Source organism: Pan troglodytes, chromosome 19 (genome assembly GCF_028858775.2).
Source record: "Pan troglodytes isolate AG18354 chromosome 19, NHGRI_mPanTro3-v2.0_pri, whole genome shotgun sequence".
NCBI lineage: Eukaryota > Metazoa > Chordata > Mammalia > Primates > Hominidae > Pan > Pan troglodytes.
Genome location: NC_072417.2, coordinates 17,918,498 through 17,941,409, shown reverse-complemented (window position 1 = coordinate 17,941,409; position 22,912 = coordinate 17,918,498). Strand labels below are relative to the sequence as shown.

The 22,912-nt window shown below is 58.7% G+C and overlaps 3 protein-coding genes across 12 annotated transcripts; all 3 read right to left on the bottom strand.

Annotated features, from left to right (window-relative positions):
• Positions 1–44: 44 nt before the first annotated feature.
• Positions 45–6,625, bottom strand: SPEM2 (SPEM family member 2). Of its 4 annotated transcripts, XM_063797990.1 has the most exons (5): positions 6,567–6,625; positions 2,692–2,813; positions 1,784–2,226; positions 1,560–1,617; positions 45–1,422 (listed from the first exon to the last, which is right to left on the bottom strand). In XM_063797990.1, the coding sequence occupies exons 3-5, from the start codon at positions 1,919–1,921 to the stop codon at positions 116–118; spliced, it is 1,503 nt and encodes a 500-aa protein (XP_063654060.1). In that variant the 5' UTR covers positions 1,922–2,226; positions 2,692–2,813; positions 6,567–6,625; the 3' UTR covers positions 45–115. The 4 variants fall into 4 exon arrangements, with proteins under 4 accessions (XP_063654060.1, XP_063654059.1, XP_016786941.1 ...); XM_063797989.1 differs by having other exon boundaries at positions 1,784–2,813; XM_016931452.4 differs by lacking the exon at positions 6,567–6,625 and adding an exon at positions 4,466–4,920 and having other exon boundaries at positions 1,784–2,813.
• On the bottom strand, positions 5,617–6,964 carry SPEM1 (spermatid maturation 1). The gene is made up of 3 exons (XM_003315352.5): positions 6,726–6,964; positions 6,567–6,627; positions 5,617–6,373 (listed from the first exon to the last, which is right to left on the bottom strand). The coding sequence occupies exons 1-3, from the start codon at positions 6,867–6,869 to the stop codon at positions 5,649–5,651; spliced, it is 930 nt and encodes a 309-aa protein (XP_003315400.2). The 5' UTR covers positions 6,870–6,964; the 3' UTR covers positions 5,617–5,648.
• Positions 6,965–7,393: 429 nt separating this feature from the next.
• On the bottom strand, positions 7,394–22,603 carry NLGN2 (neuroligin 2). Of its 7 annotated transcripts, none has more exons than XM_016931444.4 (8): positions 19,458–22,603; positions 18,542–19,245; positions 15,031–15,081; positions 12,772–12,921; positions 12,417–12,602; positions 12,117–12,309; positions 11,148–11,744; positions 7,394–10,329 (listed from the first exon to the last, which is right to left on the bottom strand). In XM_016931444.4, the coding sequence occupies exons 2-8, from the start codon at positions 18,999–19,001 to the stop codon at positions 9,456–9,458; spliced, it is 2,511 nt and encodes an 836-aa protein (XP_016786933.2). In that variant the 5' UTR covers positions 19,002–19,245; positions 19,458–22,603; the 3' UTR covers positions 7,394–9,455. The 7 variants fall into 7 exon arrangements, with proteins under 7 accessions (XP_016786933.2, XP_054526803.1, XP_054526802.1 ...); XM_054670828.2 differs by having other exon boundaries at positions 18,542–19,642; positions 19,918–22,603; XM_054670827.2 differs by having other exon boundaries at positions 18,542–20,067; positions 21,651–22,603.
• Positions 22,604–22,912: the final 309 nt, after the last annotated feature.

The window sequence follows — 22,912 nt, the reverse complement described above, 5'->3', positions numbered from 1 at the left end:
CTGGCCGAAGGAGTGGCACTCCCACGCTACAGACCACCACAGTGTTTCCTGGACTCTGTTTCTCTTTATTCCTCTCCCTCCATGCCCTGCCCCACACCCCACATCCGCCTGCTGGTCAGTTGAGTTTCTCGGTCTGGCTCCTGTGCAGAGAGGGCCTCAAGGTGGAGGTGGAAGCCGGTGGCAGTGAGCTGGACCTGGCTCTGCTCTTCTGCACCTGCCGCTTCAGCTCCAGGCTGTCATACACCTGGTAGTTGGCATTGCCCCCTGGATTCCGGCTGAGTGGGACGAACATGGTCGGGGGAGGGGCGGGATCCGCAGCCTGGACTTTGGGCCAGGGCTGGGAGGAATGGGGGACCAGCACTGAGCTTGGAGCTGGGGTCCGTTGGTGGGAGGCCTCGTCCAACACCGTGAGGGAGGCAGAGGTAGTCAGAGGACGCCAGGCGGGCAGAGCCTCAGCCCAGTCAGCTGCCCGACGCCGCACCTCATGGGGGTCCCGGGAGCTGTAGCCCAAGGGTTCCGTGGATGGGTGGGGACTGCGGTGGGACTGGCCATAGGCGTGACCAAGCAGGCTCTGCCGGTGGGACTGTAGGGAGTGGTGCTCCCGGCAGCCCTGGACCTCAGGCCGGGCGTTCCGGGACACCAAGGCAGGGGGGCGCTCAAAGCCCTCCATGCCACGACGCCGCTGATCCCAGGAGTCATACAGCATCCAGCCCACTGAGGGGTAAGGGCTGTGCCCCACGGGGACCCAAGAGGGGTTAGGGGGCAGCCGGTGGGGAGGTGGTGGAGACGAGGCCCACTGCTCAGCCTCCACATTGCCCCACAGTCGGGACTGGGAACCGTGGCGCCCACAGGACTGCAGCCTCAGCTCGGACTTGGCCTCTACACGCTTGGGCATGCAGCGCAGCTCAGGTGACAGGTAGAGAGAGGGTGGTGGCAGACTGGCCAGGATACCACCCTGGTGGCCCCACAGCCCCACATTGGAGGGCAGGCCCGCTCTCTGATAAAACCCACCCCAGCCGCGACGTGGGTACTTGGGATACGGGAAGGGCAGGTTGTCCTCCTCCTCCAGGTAGGAATCCAGGTCCTCCTGATCAAAGAAAGGCACTCGGTGTAGTTGTGACATCTTTTGGCTGCGATGTGGGTTACGGAAGACTGAGCGGCTATGGGGGATTTGTCTGTAGTTCTGCGGCCGCTGCTGGTGGTTGCAGCAGCGACGGCGACAACGGCGGTGGCGGCGGTGGCGACGAACACAGCGAAGAAGACTGCTACTGTGATGGTTGGAGAAATGGTGGCAGGAGAAAGAGGAGTACTGCGTGGGTCGGGACATCTTCACCTGCACAGGGTCCAGGATGCAGTGGATGTGGACATCCTGAGCCTTGTCTGGGGGACCACTTGGGGGACTTTCACTGGCCTGAATTTCATCTGGGGAAGGCAAGAGTCCATGAAGTCAGGGCAATTGTCAGAAGAGCTCAAGGTTGGGAACACTGGGGCCTGGGTTTCTAGGGCCATTGTCAGGGGTGGGGATGGGGGTCCCCTACCTCTCCAGCAGCCACACTTACTTTTCTGAGTAGCCCAATCAATCATCTTGTCTAAGGCGTTCTGGAGTCCATGCCACATCTGGGGCAGGGTGGAAGAGAGTGAAGGCCAGGCCCTCCGCGCCCAGCACCACCACCCCTGCCCCCGCCCCAATCTAGACCGCACCTGCAGGTGGAGATGTAGGCTGCAGCTGGCTCCCACCCTTGGCCCTGTTCACCCCCAGAGGTAGTCCACAATCATCACTGACCATAGTTGCCACGTTGATGCCAATGTTGACAAGAACGATGAGGCCCAGCAGCAGGAGTAAGATGTCCTCGGCATCGTGGGGGCTTTCTTGGTATTGATTGCAACATCTCACGGTGTTATGCCATAGCTGGTTTTCCATGGAGGGGGGGTCCTAGGGCCACCTGGGCCACCCCCCTCTGCCCCCACCCCCGGCCCCAACCCACACTGCACTCATGCCAATCCCCGGAGATAACTACAAGCTGATAAGGGAGCCAGGTCACAATGAGGTGAGCTAGCGAGAGTCACAATGTGGAGGTGGCAGCTTTTATCCATTCTGCTGGCCCCTTCTACCGCCATCTCCACCCTTGGCTCCTACTTGGTGGAGACCGGTCCCCACATATCCCAGATCTCAGTCTGTTCCTCTATCTCCACGAGGTTTGCTTAACCCCACAGCTGGTTCCTGAGCTGAAGATAGGGTAGTTAGAGGCTGACACAGTCGTCACAGGGTTGAAGCATGCATAAGATATGTCCTGTTTTATTGTTCTTTTGAGACATTATGGCAACTTACATAGCCTGTTGGTGTGCCTTGCCCCATGGTTACTTTGGGGCCAGCATCTAGGGTGACTAGATGGGCAGGTGACACTGCGTCCCCTCAGGCATCACCCTGCTGTACCAGCCCCTCCCTACTCTGCCCATTTCCCTGTCAAAAGTCCTCTAGCTCCCATCTCTGCCCAATTCTTCCTGGCCAGACTCCAGCCCTAGGTGTTGGTGGTCCTTGAGCCCACCAGCCACTTCGTCACACTGACATCTGACTCACTGAGGTGGCTGCCTCTGCTGGGAACCAACCCCAGCCATGGTTTCTCCAACCTAACCACCTGCACTCCCACCAACCCACCCTTAATCCAAGGTGAAAAACGGTTAAGCTACTACCTGAAGAAAACCTGAGCTGGGCGCGGTGGCTCATGCCTGTAATCCCAGCACTTTGGGAGGCTGAGGTGGCTGGATCACCTGAGGTCAGGAGTTCCAACCTGGTCAACGTAGTGAAACCCCGTCTGTATTAAAAATACAAAAATTAGCTGGGTGTGGTGATGCGCGCCTGTAGTCCCAGCTACTCGGGAGGCTGAGGCAGGAGAATCATTTGAACCCAGGAGGTGGAGGTTGCAGCAAGCTGAGCTCTCGCCATTGTACTCCAGCTTGGGTGACACATCGAGAATCTGTCTCCAAAAAAACAAGAAAGAAAGGAAGGAAGGAAGGAAACTTGCTGGGAGCAGTGGCTCACGCCTATAATCCCAGGCAGGTGGACCACCTGAGGTCAGGAGTTTGAGACCAGCCTGGCCAACATGGCGAAACCTCTACTGAAAACACAAAAATTAGCTGGGCATGTTGGTGAGCGCCTGTAATCCCAGCTACTTGGGAGGCTGAGGCAGGAGAATCGCTTGAATCTGGGAGGTGGAGGTTGCAGTGAGCCGAGATCGCGCCACAGAAGTCCGGCCTGGGTGACAGAGTGAGACTGTCTCAAAACAAACAACCAACCCAACAACAACAACAAGAAAACCACATGAAATTAACAAAGCACAAAATACATGTAATTGTTAATATACCAAAAAGAGTGTTTGACTTAAAACAGGTGCATCACTGGGGTCTGTGGTGCCCTGGAGACTGCAAGCCATTTGTTTACACAGTGAACCACTCAGCAGAAAGAAAGGCCAGTGAGCATATCCCATCCAGCCTCCAAACACAGAGTAGATGCAGAGTAGATTCAGATTCCACTGAATGGAATCCGTTGAAAATGATCAGTAACGTTAGTTGAATGAGAGAAGTAGGGCCATTTGCAAACGGTCCATCTGCTCACATTCCAGGAATCTGCCTAGAGTGGAAGGTGAAGTCCCGCTCCCTCAGCCTGGGCTCACGCACACAGCTGCTTGTTCTCAAGTGGTATGTGTGTGCATGTGCATATGATCCCAATTGTGTAGCAGAAAGGCAGGACCTGAGTTTCTCTGTTTCTCAGTTTCTGAGTGCACATGGTGAACTGGGGAAGGTGGGAGATTCTGGTGGGTCAGGCTGGCTCTGCAGCAATGGGATGGAGCATCTGAGGCCATGAGCTTGATCCTCAGTGTCTGTGTAACCATGAGCAAGACCCTTAGCTTCTCTGAACTTAGTCTCCTCACTGGTGACATGGTGAGTTAATCAAAGGAGTGAGGTCACAGAGAGCTGTGATGTTACAGTGAGGTACCTCTTGAGGGGGGCCCCAATATTTCTCTTCTTTTTTTTTTTTTTTTTTTTTTTGAGATGGAGTCTCGCTCTGTTGCCCAGGCTGGAATGTAGTGGTGCAATCTCGGCTCACTGCAAGCTCCGCCTCCTGGGTTCACGCCATTCTCCTGCCTCAGCCTCCCAAGTAGCTGGGACTACAGGCACCCGCCATCACGTCCGGCTAATTTTTTTTATTTTTTATTTTTTAGTAGAGACGGGGTGTCACCGTGTTAGCCAAGATGGTCTCGACCTCCTGACCTCGTGATCCGCCCGCCTCGGCTTCCCAAAGTGCTGGGATTACAGGCGTTAGCCACTGCGCCCAGCCAAGGGGGCCCCAATATTTCATCCTCTGCTCCAGTCCTGCTTAAGGGTATAGGACCTTCAGGGTGACTGGGGAACTGTGAAGGACTAGACACCCTCTCAGCCATCCCTCCCCAAATAAACCAGGGCTTACGTGGGAACCAGGCTTCACCGGTGGCTGCAGCCTAACCCTGGGCTCTGGCAGGCACCAGCCTTCTGAGGAGTTAGGGCCATGGAGATGGAGATCTCTCCTCTAGTGCACGACTGCCTGGGGACCTGGGGTAGAATTTAGGGGCTTCTCTGTGCACTAAAGAAAACAAGGTATTAACTGGGCGTGGTGGTGCCTGTTGTCCCAGCTACTCAGGAGGCTGAGGCAGGAAGACTGCTTGAGCTCAGGACATTGAGTCTCCAGTGAGCCATGATTGCACCACTGCACTCCAGCCTGAGTGACAGATCAAGACCCTGCCTCAGGGGAGGGGGAGGAAACAGTCCGGGCACAGTGGCTCACGCCTGTAATCCCAGAACTTTCAGAGGCTGAGGCAGGCAGATCGATTGAGCCCAGGAGTTTGAGACCAGCCTAGGCAAAGTAGTGAAACCCAATCTCTACAAAAAATAGTGGTGGGCTGGGGCGGGGTGGCTCACGCCTGTAATCCCAGCACTTTGGGAGGCTGAGGCGGGCGGATCACCTGAGGTCAGGAGTTCAAGACCAGCCTGGCCGACATGGCACAACCCCATCTGCACTAAAAATACAAAAATTAGCAGGGCATGGTGGCACACGCCTGTAGTCCCAGCTACTCAGGAGGCTGAAGGCAGGAGAATTGGTTGAACCTGGGAGGCAGAGGTTGCAGTGAGCCAAGATTGTGCCATTGCAGTCCAGTGTGGGTGACAAGAATAGGACTCTGTCTTAAAAACAAAAACAACCCCCCCCACACACAAAAACCAACCAACCAAACAAACAACAACAACAACAACAAACTAGTGGCCCATGCCTGTAGTCCTAGTGACTCAGGAGGCTGAGGTGGGAGACAGTTGGGACTGGAGTGAACTGTGATTGCACTACTGCACTCCAGCCCGGGCAACAGAAAAGACCCTGTCTCAAAAAAAAATTGAAAACAAGGTAGAGGCAGGTAAGAGCCTTGGAACCCAGAAGGGCCTAGGAAAGGCTGAGGACAGGGACAGGCCTGTGGGGCAAAAGGTTAATGAGGGTCCTCAGGGCTCAGGGCCCTGTGGCTAGGGAGAGCATTCTCTTCACAGCCACAGCTTCTAGGTGCTGTGTGGGCCCTGGCACCCCAACACCACCACAGATCACCTCCTCTCTCCTTTTTATTTTTTTCCAGTCACCTCCCAGTTAGGGAACGGTACACCCAATTCTTGCTTGTCTCCTCGGCAGTGCTGGATCCAGAGGCTAGGGGGTAGCAGCGGGACAGGGCCTCCACCTCCCGGGTCAGTTCCCGAAGCCGCCGTCTCAGGTCCCGGGCATCATACACTATTCGGCCTGAGGAGCGGCGCCGGGAAAATTCAGGGATGACTGCTGGGCCCAGGGTGGGAGCTGGGACAGGCTGGTACTGAGCCGCCTCTGCCTCTGGCACCACCCCCTCCCCACCGTTCTTGTGGCTAGGAGCCTCAGGGCTGGGAGGTTGGGGGTTCACAGGATACACATAGGCCCTTAGGCCCAGCTCGGACCGTATGCCTGTTTTGAGGGGCCTTTCCTCTATGGTAGGCTGGAAGCGGATGGTCTGGGGAGGGGGCTCTGGGGCATCCTGAGACCAGGGAACCCAGGTCCCCTGAGTGTGTTGGAAGCCTTCCCAGTCCTCAGGGACATCCCAGTGGTAGGAGCAGATAGCTGGGTACTGATGAGGCTTCTCGTCATCAGTGTCAGGAGCCCAAGCTACTGGGCAGTGAGCACAGCGTGTGGGAGAGCCTCGACGGCGATGGCGGCGAGCTGGGGGCGGGGTCACAGTCATCATCACAGGGTCCATGGTGCACCGAAGATGGACTGCAGGGGAACTCTGCTTCTTAGGGGGCTGGGTCTGCTTTCTGAGTGATGATGACTTGGGAACTTCTGTGGATGGGGGAGAGGTGAGACTAGTGGGGAGGCCAGCTCCTACAGGCATGGAGAGGCAGGGCCCAGGAAGGGCAGCAACACAGCTATGGTGTCTGAGAGGGGCGAGCAAGAAGGGAAGGGGCTAATTTAGGGCTGAGGCTAGAGCACTTGGTTTCTGCCCCTCCTATGTCCCAGCCCCCAGACCTCTTACCTTTCTCACAAATGGTATCATGGAACACTTGGTATAAGACACCACGGAATCGGCTCCAGAGCTAAGTGGGGGAAGACACAGTGATCCCAGGTAGGCCCTGGCTGGCAGGCCTGCCCCCCACTATCCCACCAGCTCCCTCCCATCCGGCCCCACCCTGACCAGGGTCACTATATTGATGCTAATGTTAATGCAGATGATGAGGCCCAGCAGCAACAGGACAGAGTTGCCCAGGTCCTGGCAGCTGTTGCTGTTGCAGTTGTGATACGAGGCCCACTCGGGCCTCGGCCGCTCAACCATGGCCATGGGGTCCCTAGGACCACCGGGGCCCTTACGCCCCCAGCCCACCGTGCCGACAGTGTCCACTGACTGCCTGCCTGTCCCTGAGGGTCTTGGGAGTGAACGGGTCACAATGGTGCCAGGCCACTCCCTCCCAGTGTGCCAAGGGGCTACCCTGAGTCCTGGACCCGTGGCTGACCCTCTCGCCTGAGTCCAGGCCTTGGCAGAGGCCATGCCTCTCACCTCACATACCTCTGCTGAGCTAGCTGCCTACACCAGCCCACTGGGCCTCTGGCCTGTTTGACATCTGCCCCCATCAGCCTTTGTCCTTCCATTATAGAACGACACCAGGCTCCAGTCTCGGCATAGACACGGGTCCTGACGTTCATTTGCCAAACAGACCCATTACCATGGCAACCAGACCCCAGCACCCACTCCCCCTTCCTCTCAGACCTCAGAGCTGGTCACTGAAAAGACCCCGACTCCCTCGTCACTTCCCCAGGGCTTGTTTCTTTAGAGACCGCCCTCCCCACAACAGAGCAGGCACAACCAACAGTTAAACTTTTATATTTACAATATTCTCTTCATCTTTTGCCAGGTTTAAAAATGTGTACAGAGCCGCAAAGGGTTGGGGTAGGGATAAGGGATTGTCAGGATTGTTTTGGGGAGAGGAGCTGGGCATTGGAGTCCGTGGCTGAATCATGGGGTCCCCCAGCCCCCCTCCCATGCCCCAATTCTGAGGGCATCTGTCTACAGGGTTCAGGGCCCAGGTCTCTAGCATTTGGAGGGCATGGCTGTTTGGAGAGGAGCTAGACCAGGCAGGGGAAAGGATCAGAAAATAACTAATTTTCCATGGATGGAGGTAGGAAGAGAAGGGACAGTCAAGAGGCAAAGTTCTGGGGACTCAAGACCAGGGATTCTGGATTTGGGTGTCAGTGGAAGACAGCACCCCAGCCCCTATTCAAGTTTGGCACTAACACCCCACAAAATGCCAGCAGATGAGGACTCTCCCCTCGTCCACTGTGTCCCTTAAGCCCTTCCAGACATCATTCTTTTCCCAGATGCCCAAGCCCAAGGCCCTCCGGGGAGTCACCTCACACATTTCAAATTATTCCTGCTGGTGTCTGCCCAAGCCCTGTCCCCACTGCCCCCTCCATCTGTTCCCCAGCACCGCTGACCTCATTCTCCCAACCTGTCTGGTGAGACCTTTCTCCCCACTGCCTCCCTCCACCATTCAAGGCTCCTTTCTTTCAGACAAGGAGGGGGCTTGGGTCAGAGGAGGGTGGTCAGCTGAGGAGAAGGCTGGTCTGACACTGAGATGGGGACAGCTTCAAAGAGGGGGACGGAGATGAAGGGGAACGGAGAACTGAGGCAGGGTGGGGGAGACATGGTGAGGAGAAGGGGCACAGGCGGGAGCCCCCTCACCTGCCACATCCCTCGCCCTGTATCCTGCTTGCCCTTAGTTTCCCCTGCCCTGCCTGGGACTGGGAAATTCTTGGCACATTTTGGGAGTCTTTCCGCTCAAATCCACCTACCCAGTTTGGCACGGATGAGCAATGCTCTGAGGCCTGGGGAAAAGGCTGTCCTCGGACCACAATGAGGGCTTTGGTCAAACATGCGTGGCCTCTGCGGGGGGCACGTTGCCACGCCCCCTCCCCCCAACTCGGGAGCATGGGCCGGGCCTCCCTCGGGGTTTGTTCACCCTCCTCAACTCCTGCCAACTAGAAGTCTGTGCTCACCTGCCATGTGAGGAGGAACTGGGTGCTGGGCCTGAGGCCTGGGGGAGGCAGGGAAGTGCTGGGAAGAGAGGGGCCGTCTGCCTGGGGAAACACACATCCACATGCAAGAACCTGTTTCCACTCAGAGAAATGCGTCCTGGACCATGGGAAAATAAGCTTCCAGGCAGCATCGGGATGCGTGGACTCCTCCCTCCCCCAGCAGGAAATCTGTGTCTGTCCTCTCTGGAAGGTGAGGGCCTCTCCGGCAGAACGTGCTTCATCTGACTTGTGCCAAGGGGGGCGTCGGGGGGAACATGCTTCGCCGGGGTGGGGGCAAGGGAGGCAGGGGCCAGGGGGCTGTGATTTCCTCGCTGCTTCCCAGGCTCCATCCTCTGTGGTCTGGTGGCCAAGGGTCACTGTATGGGAACACACCACTTCCAGGGTCTCCAGGGGGAGGGAGAGGGGAGGAGGTGGGAGAAGGGATGGGGAACAGGATTCTGGGGTACAAATCCCCACAGAAATTCTTTGAGGGGGCCAACATGTGTCCAGGGTGGCAAAAAAAAACCTCACCCTGCACATGGGAAAACACACCCCGTTGTGAGAAAGCACACCTCCACGCGGGAAAATACCACATTCCACACACCGAAGACTGGTGTCCCAATGCGGGGGGAGAAAACACCCCCCAGTTGTTCAAAGGCCCAGATCCAGAGAAGAGACTGGGCTTCTCTGCGTGGGAAAGACACGCATCGCAGGGAGGAATCCCATGTCCACCTTAGCGCTGCTGGATGGCGTGTGACGACTCCACAGGAGAAAAGCCAGTTGCCAAGTCCTCCTCCCTGCCTTCGGAGTGGCCGGGCCAGGGAGGGCCGGGGAGGAAGGCCTCCCCACCCGCCCCCTATACCCGAGTGGTGGAGTGGGGGTGGGGTAGCGTGTTGTTGTGGCTGGTAGCGGTGGGAGGGGGCGGGGGGAAGGGCCCGAAGGGATGAAGGGAGGGGGGCGGTGGGGGTGGCGGTGGCCCCAGGCCACTGGGCAGCAGGGTCAGGGCCCCGGGGGCCAAGAGAGGCACATCGTCCGGTGCCCGGCGCAGGGCCAGGGTGTAGTCGGGCGGGCAGGCAGGGCGCAGAGCCTCGGCAGGGTCCGCCCCGACGCCACCACCCCGCTTCAGCTGCAGTGACACCAGCTCCTCCTCTGGTGGCAGCTCACGGCCCGCGGCGGGGAGCAGGGGGCCCCCACCAGGCACGCCAGAGCCTGAGCCGCCAGGTGGGCTAAGCCGCCTGCACCGCAGCTCCTGCCGCCGGTCCCGCTTGTAGTAGAGGGCAGCAAAGGCCAGGATGTTGAGGAAGAGGAGGGAGGCACCCACGGCCACGGTGACGCTCAGCTCCGTGGAGTAGTCCCGCGAGTCCCCAGGGAAGCGGTCGTAGGCCCTCGGGCCGGGCTCGGGCTCGGGCTCGGGAGGCAGGGTGGCAGGCGGCGGGGGCCGGCGTGTGCCCGGGGCGCCGGCGGGGGGACGAGGTGGCCAGCGCGTGGCGTAGGGAGGCAGGCGCGTGGTGGTGGTGAAGAGCTCCGTGTGCAGGTTGTGCAGGTGGGGCACGAGCTCCAGCCAGAAGGCCACCTTGTTGGCGCGGTAGTTGTCACGCACGCGTGGCTTCAGGCCTATGTGCAGATACTGCTTCTCCTTGCTGTTGAATTTGCTCCACACCACCTCCTCGAAGCGATTGGGCTTGGTGTGGATGAACTTGGTATCCTGCGGCACCGGCTGGTTGGGGTCCCTGTGGGCACAGGAGGGCAGGGAAAGGAGGAGTGAGGGCAAGGCTCTGAAGGAGGGTGGATGGCAGTGGGCAGGGAGACAGACAGAGATGCAGAGAGACAGGGGGACAGCAAGAAAGCCAGAGAAAAAGTCACAGAGGCAGAGAGACACAGATGGATATGAAGAGACAGAGAAACTGCCTGTCTCTTCAGGCAAATAGGCAAATAGGGATGGAGACAGACTGCCAGAGACAGCCAGAAATGCGGGCAGAGGGGCAGGGACACACACAGAGATAGCCAGGGAGAAGCAGAAGCTGAGCCTGAATGAAACACAGACAGGGTCAAAGACACGGGAGGGACAGCCAGAGACAGAGACACAGCCAGGCTGAAATCAGCTGGCAGCCAGAGACAGCGAAAAGTAAGCAGACAAAAGAGAGCAGCAGAGGGAGGTGGAGAGCTGTCAGTGGATTTTCAGAGAGACAGAGACAGAAGTAGAGACACACAAACTCTTACACACACTCAGACACACACACCTGAGCAGTCAGCCAGAGATGCAGAGCTCTAGGGGGGTCGGGCAGGGGGGATCAGGCAAGGAGGAGGGAGAGATAGACGCCAAGCCAAAGCCACTGAGTGGGCCCCCAACTCCCCAGAAAGGACAGCGGCTTCTCTGTCTGATACTGCTGAGTCTCCAACGCTCAACTCCGTGCCTGGCACAGAGGTGTCTGGGTTGATTTCACTCGAGCAAGAGGGCAGGCCAGAGTGAGTGCCTTAACAGAGGAACGGCGGCCATGTGAAGGAGGGAGGGCCCCGCCCAGCCCCGCCCAGCCCCTCTGGCCCTCACCCAGTCTTGGCGAAGTTGGTCCAGTAGGTCATGACCACGGCACTGAGCATGACGTCATTCTTGGAGAAGTTACAGGGGAAGAGGTCGGTGGCACCCACCATGGGCACGCCAAAGACATAGGGCAGTTCATCCCCGTGCGCCGCATCTGCCCACTCAGGCCGGCCCTCCGCCTGGCAGTGGTGGTAGAAGGTGTAAAAGTAGACGGGAGACTGGTAGTCGGCGTGCAGCTTGGCAGTGGCCACAGCTGGTGCCACCCATTGGTGGTCAGTAAAGAGCGCCAGCAGGGTTTTGCGGCGCATTTCGCCATTGTCCCGGTCGGCCCAGTCTGTGTACATAAACTTGATGGTCTCCCGAAGCACATCCTTGCCTTCCGGGTAGCCATACAGGTTGTCCACAAAGTTGGAGACAGTGAAGTCAAAGGCGCTGGCAGACACACCGTCCTCGCTCTCTGCAGAGTCCTCCACGAACTTGAGGCCCTCTCCCTGGTTGACGCCGATGAGCATGTCGTAGTTGAGGAATTCTCCCTGCTGCATGAGGATCTCAGGGTCATCGGGGACCACGTCGCCATCCACCACGGGCCCAAAGGCGATGTGGTAGCTGGGGAGAAGGGGTCAGGGTCTCACCACCTGCTCACTGGCCTCCTCTTGGCCTGTGGCCTGCTAAGCCCACACGCAGATGCTTCCCTCTACCTGCAAGACCCTTCTTCCCTACTTGAAATCCTCCAATGGGTCCTTTGGGAGATCTGGCCTCTCTGGAAGTCATCCCAAAGCACTTCACGGCACCCTGTGCTCACCTGCTCTGTCTGAGCACCTCCACTGAAGGAAGGCTTGCAAGAATAGGCCACTTACTGGGGGCCAGAAGCCCATCTCTCCTTGCCAAATGGTATGCCCACAGGCACCTCTCACCTCAGCCTCCTTGGAACCAGCAAGGATAGTGAAGGCCTGGACCCAGCCCTCTCCCACCCCATACCGGGCAGGCTGCACGTCCTGGTCCACCAGCTCCCGGGAGGGCTTCCGGCGCAGACACTCCACAGCTTCAGCGCTGTCCTCTCGGTCACAGCCCACCTTGGCTGCCAGCAGCCGCGTGTACTTGAGCGGCTGGTAGTTGACAGACCAGCTGGAAATGGCGGTGCCACTCTGGGCGATGGCCTTCTGGAACAGCCCTGGCGGGACAGGCAGACCTCAGGCCAGGCTGTGAGTACCGGCCTGAAGGAGAGGGGGGAGTTGGCAGGGTTGGGAAGGGTGGAACAGGCTGGGACACTGCTGGTACCTTCTGAATGGTGGGAGAGGATCAGAAGGTTGACGCAGGAGGCCCCTGCCCCGGAACCAAAGATGGTGATACGCTCGGGGTCGCCCCCAAAGTGGGCGATGTTTTCACTGAGCCAGCGCAGGGCCTGGATCTGGTCCAGGAGCCCATAGTTGCCTTTTGCAGCCTGGTCCCCGGTGCTGAGAAAACCTGGGAGTAGAGAAGAAGAGGGCTCCCTGGAGGTGTCACAGCGCCCCTGCCCCCTTTCTGGGCAGCTCAGTCCAGCCCAGAAGCCATTCTGCTGGATGTGGAGGAACCCTGCCCACCAGGCCCACCTCCTAGACTCCCCCGAGCCCCAGAGTTGGCTGCCCACCCTCACCGAGCACCCCAAGACGGTAGTTGAGCGTGGCTACAATGACGTTGCCATAGGCAGCCAGGACTGAGCCATCGAACATGTTTCCGGTCCCCTCCATGTAGGAGCCGCCATGGAGAAACAGCATCACAGGCTTCTTCCCAGGGTCACGGATATCTGTGTGGGGAGGGGGAGGGGGTGGGCAGGTGGGCCAGGGGGTCAGGGACAAGGACACAGTCAGACCGGAAGCAGCAGCGCCCAGCTCCCAGGCCTGCTGAGGACTGGCCTGGAGCTCAGGGGACATGTCACTCCCATCCCTGGGGGGCAAGACCGGATTCCCCTCCTCCCTCCCCAGCTAGCCCTGGCAGACATTCCCTCCCCACCCTCTGCCAGCCTTCCCCGCGGCACTTCTCCAATGCAGACTTTCCAAGAAACCCGGTAGAGGCTGGGGGTGGGCAGTGGCCCTCCTTAGGGCATCTGCTGGATCCAGGGAACCCCCAGCACCCCCGCACACAGCACATCTCCTTCCTGTCCCTGGGAAGAGCAAGCTCCCGAGGCTAGAACTGGAGCTGGAGCTGCTGGGAGGGTCCTGGTGTCTCCTCCGACTCAGGCCTTGGGCCTCCACTCCACATGGCACCCTGGTCGGTGGGTGAGGGGTGCCAGGCCTAGGGTCCCTGGGGCTTGGTCTCCTCCCCGCCCTAATTCCTTTCTAGGTCACCTCCCCAGTCACCATGGCAACCCCCAGCCTAATTACTGTGGCAGGAGGAGGAAGAGCCTGCTTAATGAAGCCAGGGTGCCGCTTAGTTTTGGACACCCCCAAACTGGCCTGAGCCCTGGGTTCTGCACTGGGCTCCTTCCCGCCATGCCCCCTGAGGATCCCCTGATCACTGCCACATGTGATCAGGCCCTTGAGTTGCTCCAGATTGGACTGAAGGGTGACTAATTCCAGAGGATGTGGGAGTCTGAGAGTGCTTGCCAGGGTCCCCGAGGCTACAGTATCCTCCCCTGCAGCTCCCCATGATTCAGCCATAGTGCTAGGGCTGGGGTCACCCCCGGCCCACAGGCCCTCCTCTTTCTTGACACTGGCCCTCCCTGCTAGCCTGGACCCTCAGCAAACCAAAGCCAGGCCTGGGCCTCCACAGCTGGTCCCCAGCATCTCTGCCCACCTCCCTCATCCTGGTAGAAACATCCCTCCTGCCAGAAGGTCAACCTGCAGGTCACTAAGACATTCTCCTTGACCTCACAGACAGCTTCCTGCCTCCCATCCCTAAGACCCCCTGTGCAGCCCCCATGCTCCTGACTGCTTCCGCCAGAGCTTCTATGTGGGCAGCACCCTCGCTGGGTTCTCCTCAAATCCTGTCCTCTCCTTTGCTCCTGAACCTCAAGTGACCTCCCAGCACTTTCAGGCCGGAATCTCCTTCCCTCCAAGGTCCTGTCCTAATTGTCCTCAGTTCTCCCATCCTCACCCCACCCCTCTCCCAGTGTGAGGGGAGGAGGGGTCAGAAAGGGAAGGAGCAGGAAGAGGGGCTGGGGCGACAAGAATTCAAAACCAACAACAAAAACAGGATCAAGAAAGAAGAAAGAAAGAAAGAAAGAAAAAAACAACCAAAAAGCAAGAAGCTCTCGGGGCAGATCCAACAAGAAAAGAAAAAACAAAAAGATCCATTTTGGAAAAAAAGAAAAAAAGAAAAAAATTCTTTGCATTTTTTTTTTTCAAAATTTTGTGGTGAAACTTCAAGATATTGGGCCCTGTTTTAAAAAATTGTCAAATTCTTTAATTCACTTCGAATGTTTGCGTTTTCTGTGTCTGACAGGCTTTTGGAAATTGCGACAGGCTTCTGATGTTTCAATGGTGTCATCAATTTGCCAACTTTTAAATTTTTTTTGAACTGTTGTTTTGTTCCAATTTCAAATTGGTTTTTTCAAATGTTACATTTCACAAGTTTCAAAACTGTCCAGATTTCTTTCAAATTCTAAACATTTTAACCAATTCTTTTGAATTTTATTTTTCTGACATTCCAATTTCTTTTTGTTTTTCAGCTTATTTTCACCATGTTTAGCTTTTCTGGCAGGTTTTCTACTGGGTCCAACATTGTTCAAATTTCGTTTGAAGTTTTCATAATTCTTTTTTCCAATTATTAAACATTTTTCTTTTCTTTTCTTTTTCATTTTAGTTGGGAGAACGACTGAGGGGCCTTGAGGGCTGTGGGGACATTTAGTGAGGGGCAGGGCCATGAATGTCCTCTTATAAGCAACCACATGCAGCAGCGGGATTTTTAAATCTACCTGTGTCTGGCGGATTGAGCGTCGCCTCGTCACGTTTTTTTGTGAGCGGACCTAAGACCGGGAACACAAAACAGAGAAAAAAGGACAATTTTGTGGGGAAAGATGGGGGTCGGGGGGAGGTGGTGGATGGGGAGGGGAGGAGAGAAAGCAGAAAAGGGGAGGGTGGGGGAGGCAGAAAAAATAAGCCAAAAAAAAGCAAAATTTGTTTGCAAGAAAAAGAAACCAAGAAAAGAGAAAAACGTTTCTACAACCCAATTTTGTTCCCCTCCCCAGAAAAAGTCATGCCCCAAAGAAAAGGCTGGTTTTGGGGGGGTGGGGTGCCTGAGTGGGCTGAGGCCTGTCTTAAGACATATCGACTTGGCTGGAAAGGTTTTGGCTTGTCGATGTGTTTGCTAATTGCTGGAAATGAAACAGTGTTAGAGGTGGGGTGGGAGGGGAGGGGAAGCCCACCCGGAGCCCCTGGGAGACCAAGGCCAGCTTGCCACCCAGGCCACCTCTCAGAAGGCCCCCTTCAGGGCCAGCGAAGCACCTGCCTGCCGCCCCCCACAAGGCTGTAGGGAGGAGAGACTGCCGCAGAAAAGACTCTGCTTCCCTCTGGACCACTCTGCAGGGCAGCGAGCAGGACAGGGTTGGGGGGCAGCCTGCCCCACAGCTCAGCCCCAGAAGCCTTCCGCTCCCCACTGGAGGGCTATGGGAAGGTCAGCTGGGGCTGCCCGCCCGCTACCCAGCCTCACCACCAGCACTTCTCGTCTATCCGCACTCACAGGCCTGGCTTCTCACCCCAGCTCCCCAGTGTGGGCAAAGCAGGGAAGGGGGTCATCAGGTCTTGCCCTCCGCTCCAGCTCAACCCTCCGCACTCCCCCCAACCTCGTCCCTTACCCAGGCTTCCTCTCCTCCCCCCAAAATGGTGAATTTCCCACCAGGGCCACCAGCCGCTGCCTCCCCTGCCCCTGCTCCACTGCCAAAAAGCACCCCTTCCCCAACGGCCGAGCGGGTGGTTCAGTCCACAGATAGGGAACGAGGAACACAGTGCCCTGAGCCAGCCTGGCACACAGGTGCCAGCAGGTACCGGGAGCACCAGGTTCGCCCAGTGTCAGGGCTTCTTCCAGATTACGGGGTTGGTCAGGGGCGAGCTGGAGCCCAGAGGCCTGGGGGTTCCCCGAGGCTGATTGGTTTTTCCTCAATGGCACAGGGACTGGCACGTGGGTCAAGGCCAAGGATGGGTCAAGGCCAAGGCAAGCTCTGGAAGGCGTCTCCTAAGTGGCAGTGATGGCCCCACGGGGACCCGCTGGGAACAGGGCCTCTTCTTTGTGAGAGGATGGGGTGGGGACAAAGTGAGCAAGGCATGTGTGCACGTGAGTCTATGAAGTGCGTGTGTGTGTGCGCGCGCGCCTGAGTCAACCTCTTCCTCCCAGAGCTGGTGTGAAGATTCAGTGAGATCACCTGAATGTGTCAGGCCCCAGGCAGGTCTGCAATCAGCAGTGGCTAAAAATACAGAAGGTGTGGGCAAGGGTGGTGTGGGGGCAGGGGTGGACAACTGTGTGGAGGTGTTGGGGTGGACAGTCCATTGGTGACAAGTGCTGGGTGGATGTTTCACATGGAAGGTGACAAGACAGCACCCATGAGGGGGCCCTGGGTTGTGCAGAGCCTGTGTGAGAGTAGGGAGTGCTGGGATGGGCAGCCCACATGGAGGTGCTGAGGTGAAGGACTCATGATGGGGTAGGCGCTGGGATGGCAGAGGAGTGTGGTGTGCACAGCTCTTCTGTGGAGGGCGTTGTACTGGGGGGCACGTGGGGCATGTACTGGGATAAATGGCTTATGGGGAACTAGGGTGCTTCAAATTTGAATAGGATTAGAGTAGATGACGCTCTGTGCATTGTGTGTATGGGTTGTGGGGAGGCGTGGTTTATATGGAGAGGGGTATGGCTGGGATGGGGGATACAGGGTGAATGGTCCATTTGCGAGGTATTGGGATGGACATGGGTGGGTGGAGGTGCATGAGATGTTCCGTGCTTGGCAGGGGGGGATTCTGAGTGCAGGGGGCATGGTGTTGGAGTACTTGTTCGGTGAGTAGGGTGCAAGCTTGCCGGATGTGTTTTCACCACCTGAGGTCCAGTGCAGATGATCTCTAGGTAGGAGTGGGGTAAACAATGATTGAGGAGTGTTGGGGATGTTGGGGACTGTGGTGTGAGGGGCCTGCTGAGCACACGGCCCAGGCGCGCAGGTTACTGGATGTGTGGATGTTCTTAAGGCACGTGATCTATATCCAGGGATGCTGGGGAGCACAGGTGTGTGTGGGTGACATGGTACATAGTTTCAGAGATGTACTGGGGGTGTGTGTGATATGAAAGTATTGGGAATTGTGATTGTGGGGTGCTGGAGCACAAGGTCAGTGTATAGGTTGGTTGGGTGATGATTTAAGTGTGGAGTAGTTGGGATTTGCCATCTGTTTTGGGACTTGAGCACATGCCGTGGAGGTGCTGGGTATGTACAGGGTACATTAGGAGCTCCTGGGTACCAGGCCTATGTGTAAGGTTGCTGGAAACGTGGACTGTGGGAAGCGTGGTGGCAGCGGATGGTCTATACGCAGACGCTGCCATGTTTTGGAGCGGTAAGATGGGTGTCAGAAGAGCCATGCGGGGTGCGGGGGGGTGTTTGTGAGGCTGGTCTGCTGAGATGGCTGGAATCCACCTATTGCACCCTGTTCACACTCTGGAAGGTGTTCTGATTAGTCTTGGAGTGCTGAGGATGGAGGGTGGAGAACTGTCCAGAAGGAATGTGCCAGGGGCTATGAGCAGTCCTGCAGTGAACAAGAGTTCATTAAGAACAGAAATTCAAGAGCCCCAGGGAAGATGGGTGGGCTGTGCTGGCCCTCAGCAAGGAGCTTCCCTGATCCTTCAGGGGCGTACAGGGGTCAAGGGAGAAGAGAAGGACATCGGTACCACTGCCAAGGTGCTCAGCTCAGGCAAGGGGCTCAGCTCAGGCAAGGGGCTCTGGACATGATGTGATAGATGGAAGGCAGCCCTCGCCGGCCAGGGGGAGAGGGAGAGCCTGCGTTGTCTTTGGGGTGCAGATGTAGCTAACCTGGGTATTCTGCCAGGAACAAGCCCAGGTCTGGCGGCGGGAGGCGGGGCAAGGTTGGAGTGGGTGTCTGAGCAGAGGATGGATCACCTGATTCCCCCTCCGTGGCCAGGTTGAGATTAGCTGGCAGACTGTGCCTCTTTGGGAAGAGAGTGGGTGAGCCTAGTCCAGTGCCTGCCATCCCTACCATGGCCCCCCATGGGCATAAAGAACTTATGGAGCGGCTGTCTGCAGGGTGTGTGCCTGGGACTGCCTGGAGGCACCCTTACAATCCTCAGGGGGCACGTAGAGGTTGCAGGGACACTCCGTCCCTCACTGCCCCCACAAAGGCCCAGCTCTGAGCCCTAGAGCGGTGCCAGTGCCTGAGGGTCTGCATGTGCGTTTGTGGGCTGTGTCCACGGGGTGCCCGGCTTTGTGCCCGCGCCCTTACCGTCCTCGGTGGGCACGTAGAGGTTGAGGTACAGGCAGTCCTCGCTCTGGTTCTGCACGTAGGTGGCGGCCGCCTCCAAGTTGTCGGTGAACCACACAGGCAGCATGATGGCGGGCAGCGCCCCGTGCAGGTTCTGCGGGCAGGCGGGCGGCAGGGTGGTGGCGTTGCGCACGCCGGGCCACGAGGCGGGCGCCTCAGGCGGCTGGAAGCGGCGGGCGCCCAGGGGCGGCGTGGCGTAGGGCACGCCCAAGAACTGCACGACGGGGCCCAGGATCTCGTTGTTGAGCTCGCGCCGCACACCGCGCACTCGCCCGTAGGCCGTGTTCACCACCGGGAAGCGCTCCTCCCCGAGGCTGCCGAGGCCCAGGACGGGGCCGCCCGGGGCGCCGCCGCCGCCGGGACCCCCTCCCCCGCGTTGAGCCCCCGCCAGCCCCACCAGATACAGCGCCAGGAGCCACATGCTGATCGGGGGACCCCCCCTCCCTCCCCGGGACCCCCCCCCCTCGGAGAGAGAGAGAAGGGGGGGAGAGGGAGGGAGGCCCCCCTCGCCCCAGGAGGGAGGAGGGGGTGGGGGAAAGGAGGGAGGAGGGGGTTGGGGAGGGACCTGGGTTAGACTGGACAGAGAAGGGGTCTGTTCCTCTCCATGGAGGGGGCACGGGGTGGGGAAGGGGAAGGAAGTGGGAGAAGGTGAAGGCAGGCCCGACCTGCGGGAGGTGGAGCGAGAGGGGCAGGGAGGCAGGATACAGACAGACGGACAGACAGAAAAATACAGAGGTGGAAGAGGGCAAGGGAAATTGGATGGGGCAGACAGAAAGGAATGGGGAAACAGAAGAGACAAGTGGTTAGTGACCTGGAATTCAGACCAAGTTGCCCCTTTCTCCCACCCACAGGCCCCCTGACACCTCCCCACTCCCACCTAGCAGCCCTTCTCCCCTCAGCAGACGCCTAGGTTGGGGGTGGGGCCCAGATGTGGTTCAAGTCCAGGACCCAGCCAGAGGAGAGGCGGGTCAGCTCTCCAGACCCAGCATGCTCCCTTCCAGCTGATGTATCCCTCCCAGGCAGGTTCTCCTCAGGGACTCAGGAGTCCCAGCTCCCACCTCCCTGGGAGGGAATGAGGTAGACAAGGAAGAGAAAACAAAAATACCAAGTCATTAATTAGCTGGAAGTGGCAGGTTTGTTTATACGTGTTAATTACTCCTGAGCTGTAATTTCATGGCGCTGAACCCCCACCCCAGGCCAGACTCAGGCCTTTCTTGGGACTGCACAAACCTAGCACCTTATCCCCACTTCAACACACCATTCGCTAAGGATTTGTGCTGCCTGTGACCCCTCTCTCCCCAGACTGTCTCCATTTCCTCCATCAGAAGTTGGGGTACCTTGAGGCTGGGGTTAGAATAGGGAGGGGACGCTGGAGGGGCAAATCCAGGGACAGATGCGTGATCCTGCAGCCGGTTGCTGGGTGACGGGATGCTGCCCCGCAATGTTACCTCGGCAACGGGCTGCAGCTTTAACCCTGGAGGGGGGTTCTGGAGGAAGACGGGAAGGGGCTGGCTTGGTTTGGGGGTCCATTCAGGGCATGAAGGGGAGGGCAAAGGCGTGAGTCAGAATGCAAGAGTTCCCCCCAACCTTAACATAGAGGAAGAAGTATATATGTTGAGAGGAAGGGGAGATTGGGGGCACCAAGAACGCTAAAAGCCCTGCCTGTTGGCCAATCAGAGCCTAGCCTTAGTGACCAGGCCTCTGGCTTGGGAGAGGGGGTGCTGAGGTGGGCTTGAAGAGACATCACAGGAGCCTACTGACTGCCCCCCTCCAGCAATTTCAAGCAACCTTGGACCCCACCACCTTTTCATCTTTGCAAGCCATTGTGACCCATGTCCTGGGGGCAACACTTAGCTTTCTTCTCTTCCCATCCCAACCCATCCATTCACCTACCCTTCCCCTTGCCGCCCCCCCTACAGTTGCTGCTCTGATGCCTGGGTGCTCAGGGCAGCAGGGGCCAGCCAAGGGAGAAGATCAGACCGGAGGGGCAGACACCCAGGTCATTTCGGCAAGCCCCCCCCCACCCCCCCACCAGCCGCCAGAGCTGTTTGCTGACGCGGGGTTTTCAGAGCCAGGCGCCAGCCCGCGGGTGGCTCTCTGCAGGTGTCAATTTATTCCAGAGATGAGGACACAGGAATCCTTACCACACACACCCAGTCATGCTCCCTGCCTTTCAGCTTCTCTAAGGCTCCTCTATTCCTCCATCACCTGGAGGTGGCTCGGGGCTGATTCCCCCAGGATCTCCTTTTCCTGTGCCAGACTGGGCTCAGCTACCATGGCCTTGCTGCCCCCTCCCCCTCCCCACAACAAGATCTGCCTCAGTCACCCTCTCCTCTTGAGGGTACTCTGGGCCCCTGGCCTCCTCCCACCAGCCAGCTCCGCTCCCTCCTTCCCTCCCACTGGAGGCCCCCCCATCTCTCTCCTCTCCGTAGTGCTCCCTGGAAGCATCTTTTGTGGGCCTCTTCCAGCTTGCCCCAGCTCTTGCCTTCAGTCTCTCACCCTCGGTCTTTTTACATCTTTCTCTTCTGTATCTCTCTCCTTGGTGTTTCTCATTTCTTTCTCTCTCCTCCAAATGCCTTCCCCAAATTTCCCCCTTAAGCCTTCTGTCTCTCTCTCCTGTCTTTCCCCATCACTGTCTCCCCCATTTTCTCTCCCCATCTCTGTCTGCCACATCTTGCTCCCTCCTCCTTCTCCCTATCCCTCTGCCTTCTCTCTCCATTCCTGCCCAGGCCTGACTCCCCCAGCCGGGGAGAGTTGAGGGACGGGGGCTCAGGCCGCAGGCCCCCCCTTCCTGCAGTGGTGAAAATGGCTTGGCCGGGAAGGGGAGAAGGAGGGGGAGGGGGAGATGGGAACACACGGGGTCTGTGGGCCCATTCAAAGGATCATTCATGGACTGGAGAGAGGCAGAGACAAAGAGACCAAGACGCAGAGACACGGCGAGAGCATCCCTAGGCGGAGACACGCAGACAGAGCAGGCTGGGGGAAACCAGGCGCAGGGAGGGAGATGGGGAGAGGGAGACCCCAGTGGACCGCCACGCAGCCCCCTCCACCGACCCGGCTTAGGTCCTACCTGGCTCAGCCCTGGGGCCGTGGTGCCTCCATCCAGGGCTCCGAGTGGGGGGCGAAAGGCCTTCGGGAGGGGGTGGCGGCCTCTGAGCCCCCGCGGCCCCGCAGGCCCAGCCCCCGCCCGCAACGCCTCACCCGGCGGGGGAGGGGGATCGCCCCAGCCCCGGGGGGCGGGGCCGGGATCCAGTCGATCCCCGGGAAAAGGAGAGCTAGGGGATGGGATCAGGGGGAGCCCGAGAACAGGGAACCCCGCAGTAGGGACGTTAGAGAAAGGAGGGGGCAACGGGACAGGACTAGATTGAGGATCCGCTGGTTCCGTGGGCCGGCTTCGAGGGACCAGAAGGCGGTCCAGGCGGAGGATCCTAAGGATCGGGTGCTGGAGGAGGAGTCCACGTTAATCCCCAGGGGCCCGGGGCCCGGGAGCGCAGGATCCGCGGTGCAGGGGCAGGGATCCAGCCGGAATCCTCGGGGAGGGGGAGGGATCTAGTCGATCCCGAGGGCGGGCGGGAGGGGGAGGTCCGGGGAGTCAGAAGAGGGCGGGAGCCGAGTCCAGAGCCCCGGGGCGGGGGTCAGCGCGGATCCTAGGAGGGAAGGCGGGGGTGAGGGGAGGCTTCGAGGGACGCTCAGCAGCCGGGAGGCCCGGACTCCTGGCTCCGCGCGCCAGGGCCCGCCCGCCCCGCGTCCATCCCAGCCCGAGAGTGATGATCCGCCGGCGGAGCAGCCGCAGCAGCCCCGCGCGTCACCGCGCGGCCGCCTCCCCCGCCCCCTGCCGAGAGAGCGGCGCACACCCCCCGCTCGCACCCGCCTGCCCGCCCGCCCGCCCTCCGGAGAATGGGGGGATTGGAGATGGTGGGAAGAGGCGGGAGTGGACAGACGGACAGATGGACGTAGCGGGCCAGGGCAGGGTGGAGACATTCCCCCGGATCTCCCACCCTCGGGGCTCTCGCGGTCTCGGAGGGCTGGGGCGGGGGGAGAATATCTTAACTACAGGGGGCGGGGCATCATACAAAGAAGGCGGAGCCTTCAGACATGGGGGAGGGGCCATTTGTGCAGTGGGCGGGGTTTACTGGCAATAGGTGGGGCTTTGCTATCTTTCGGGCCGCCTCTTTTTGGTAGTGGGTTTGATTTGAAGCTGAACAGGAGGAGCCTGTGGAAAAAGGGGCGGAACTTTGAGAGAAGACCGGGATCTTTGGAAATTGGCCGGAGCATGGGGGTGGGGGGTTCGAAGAGGCGATCAACTTGGAAAGTGGGCCAATCCGTGACGCA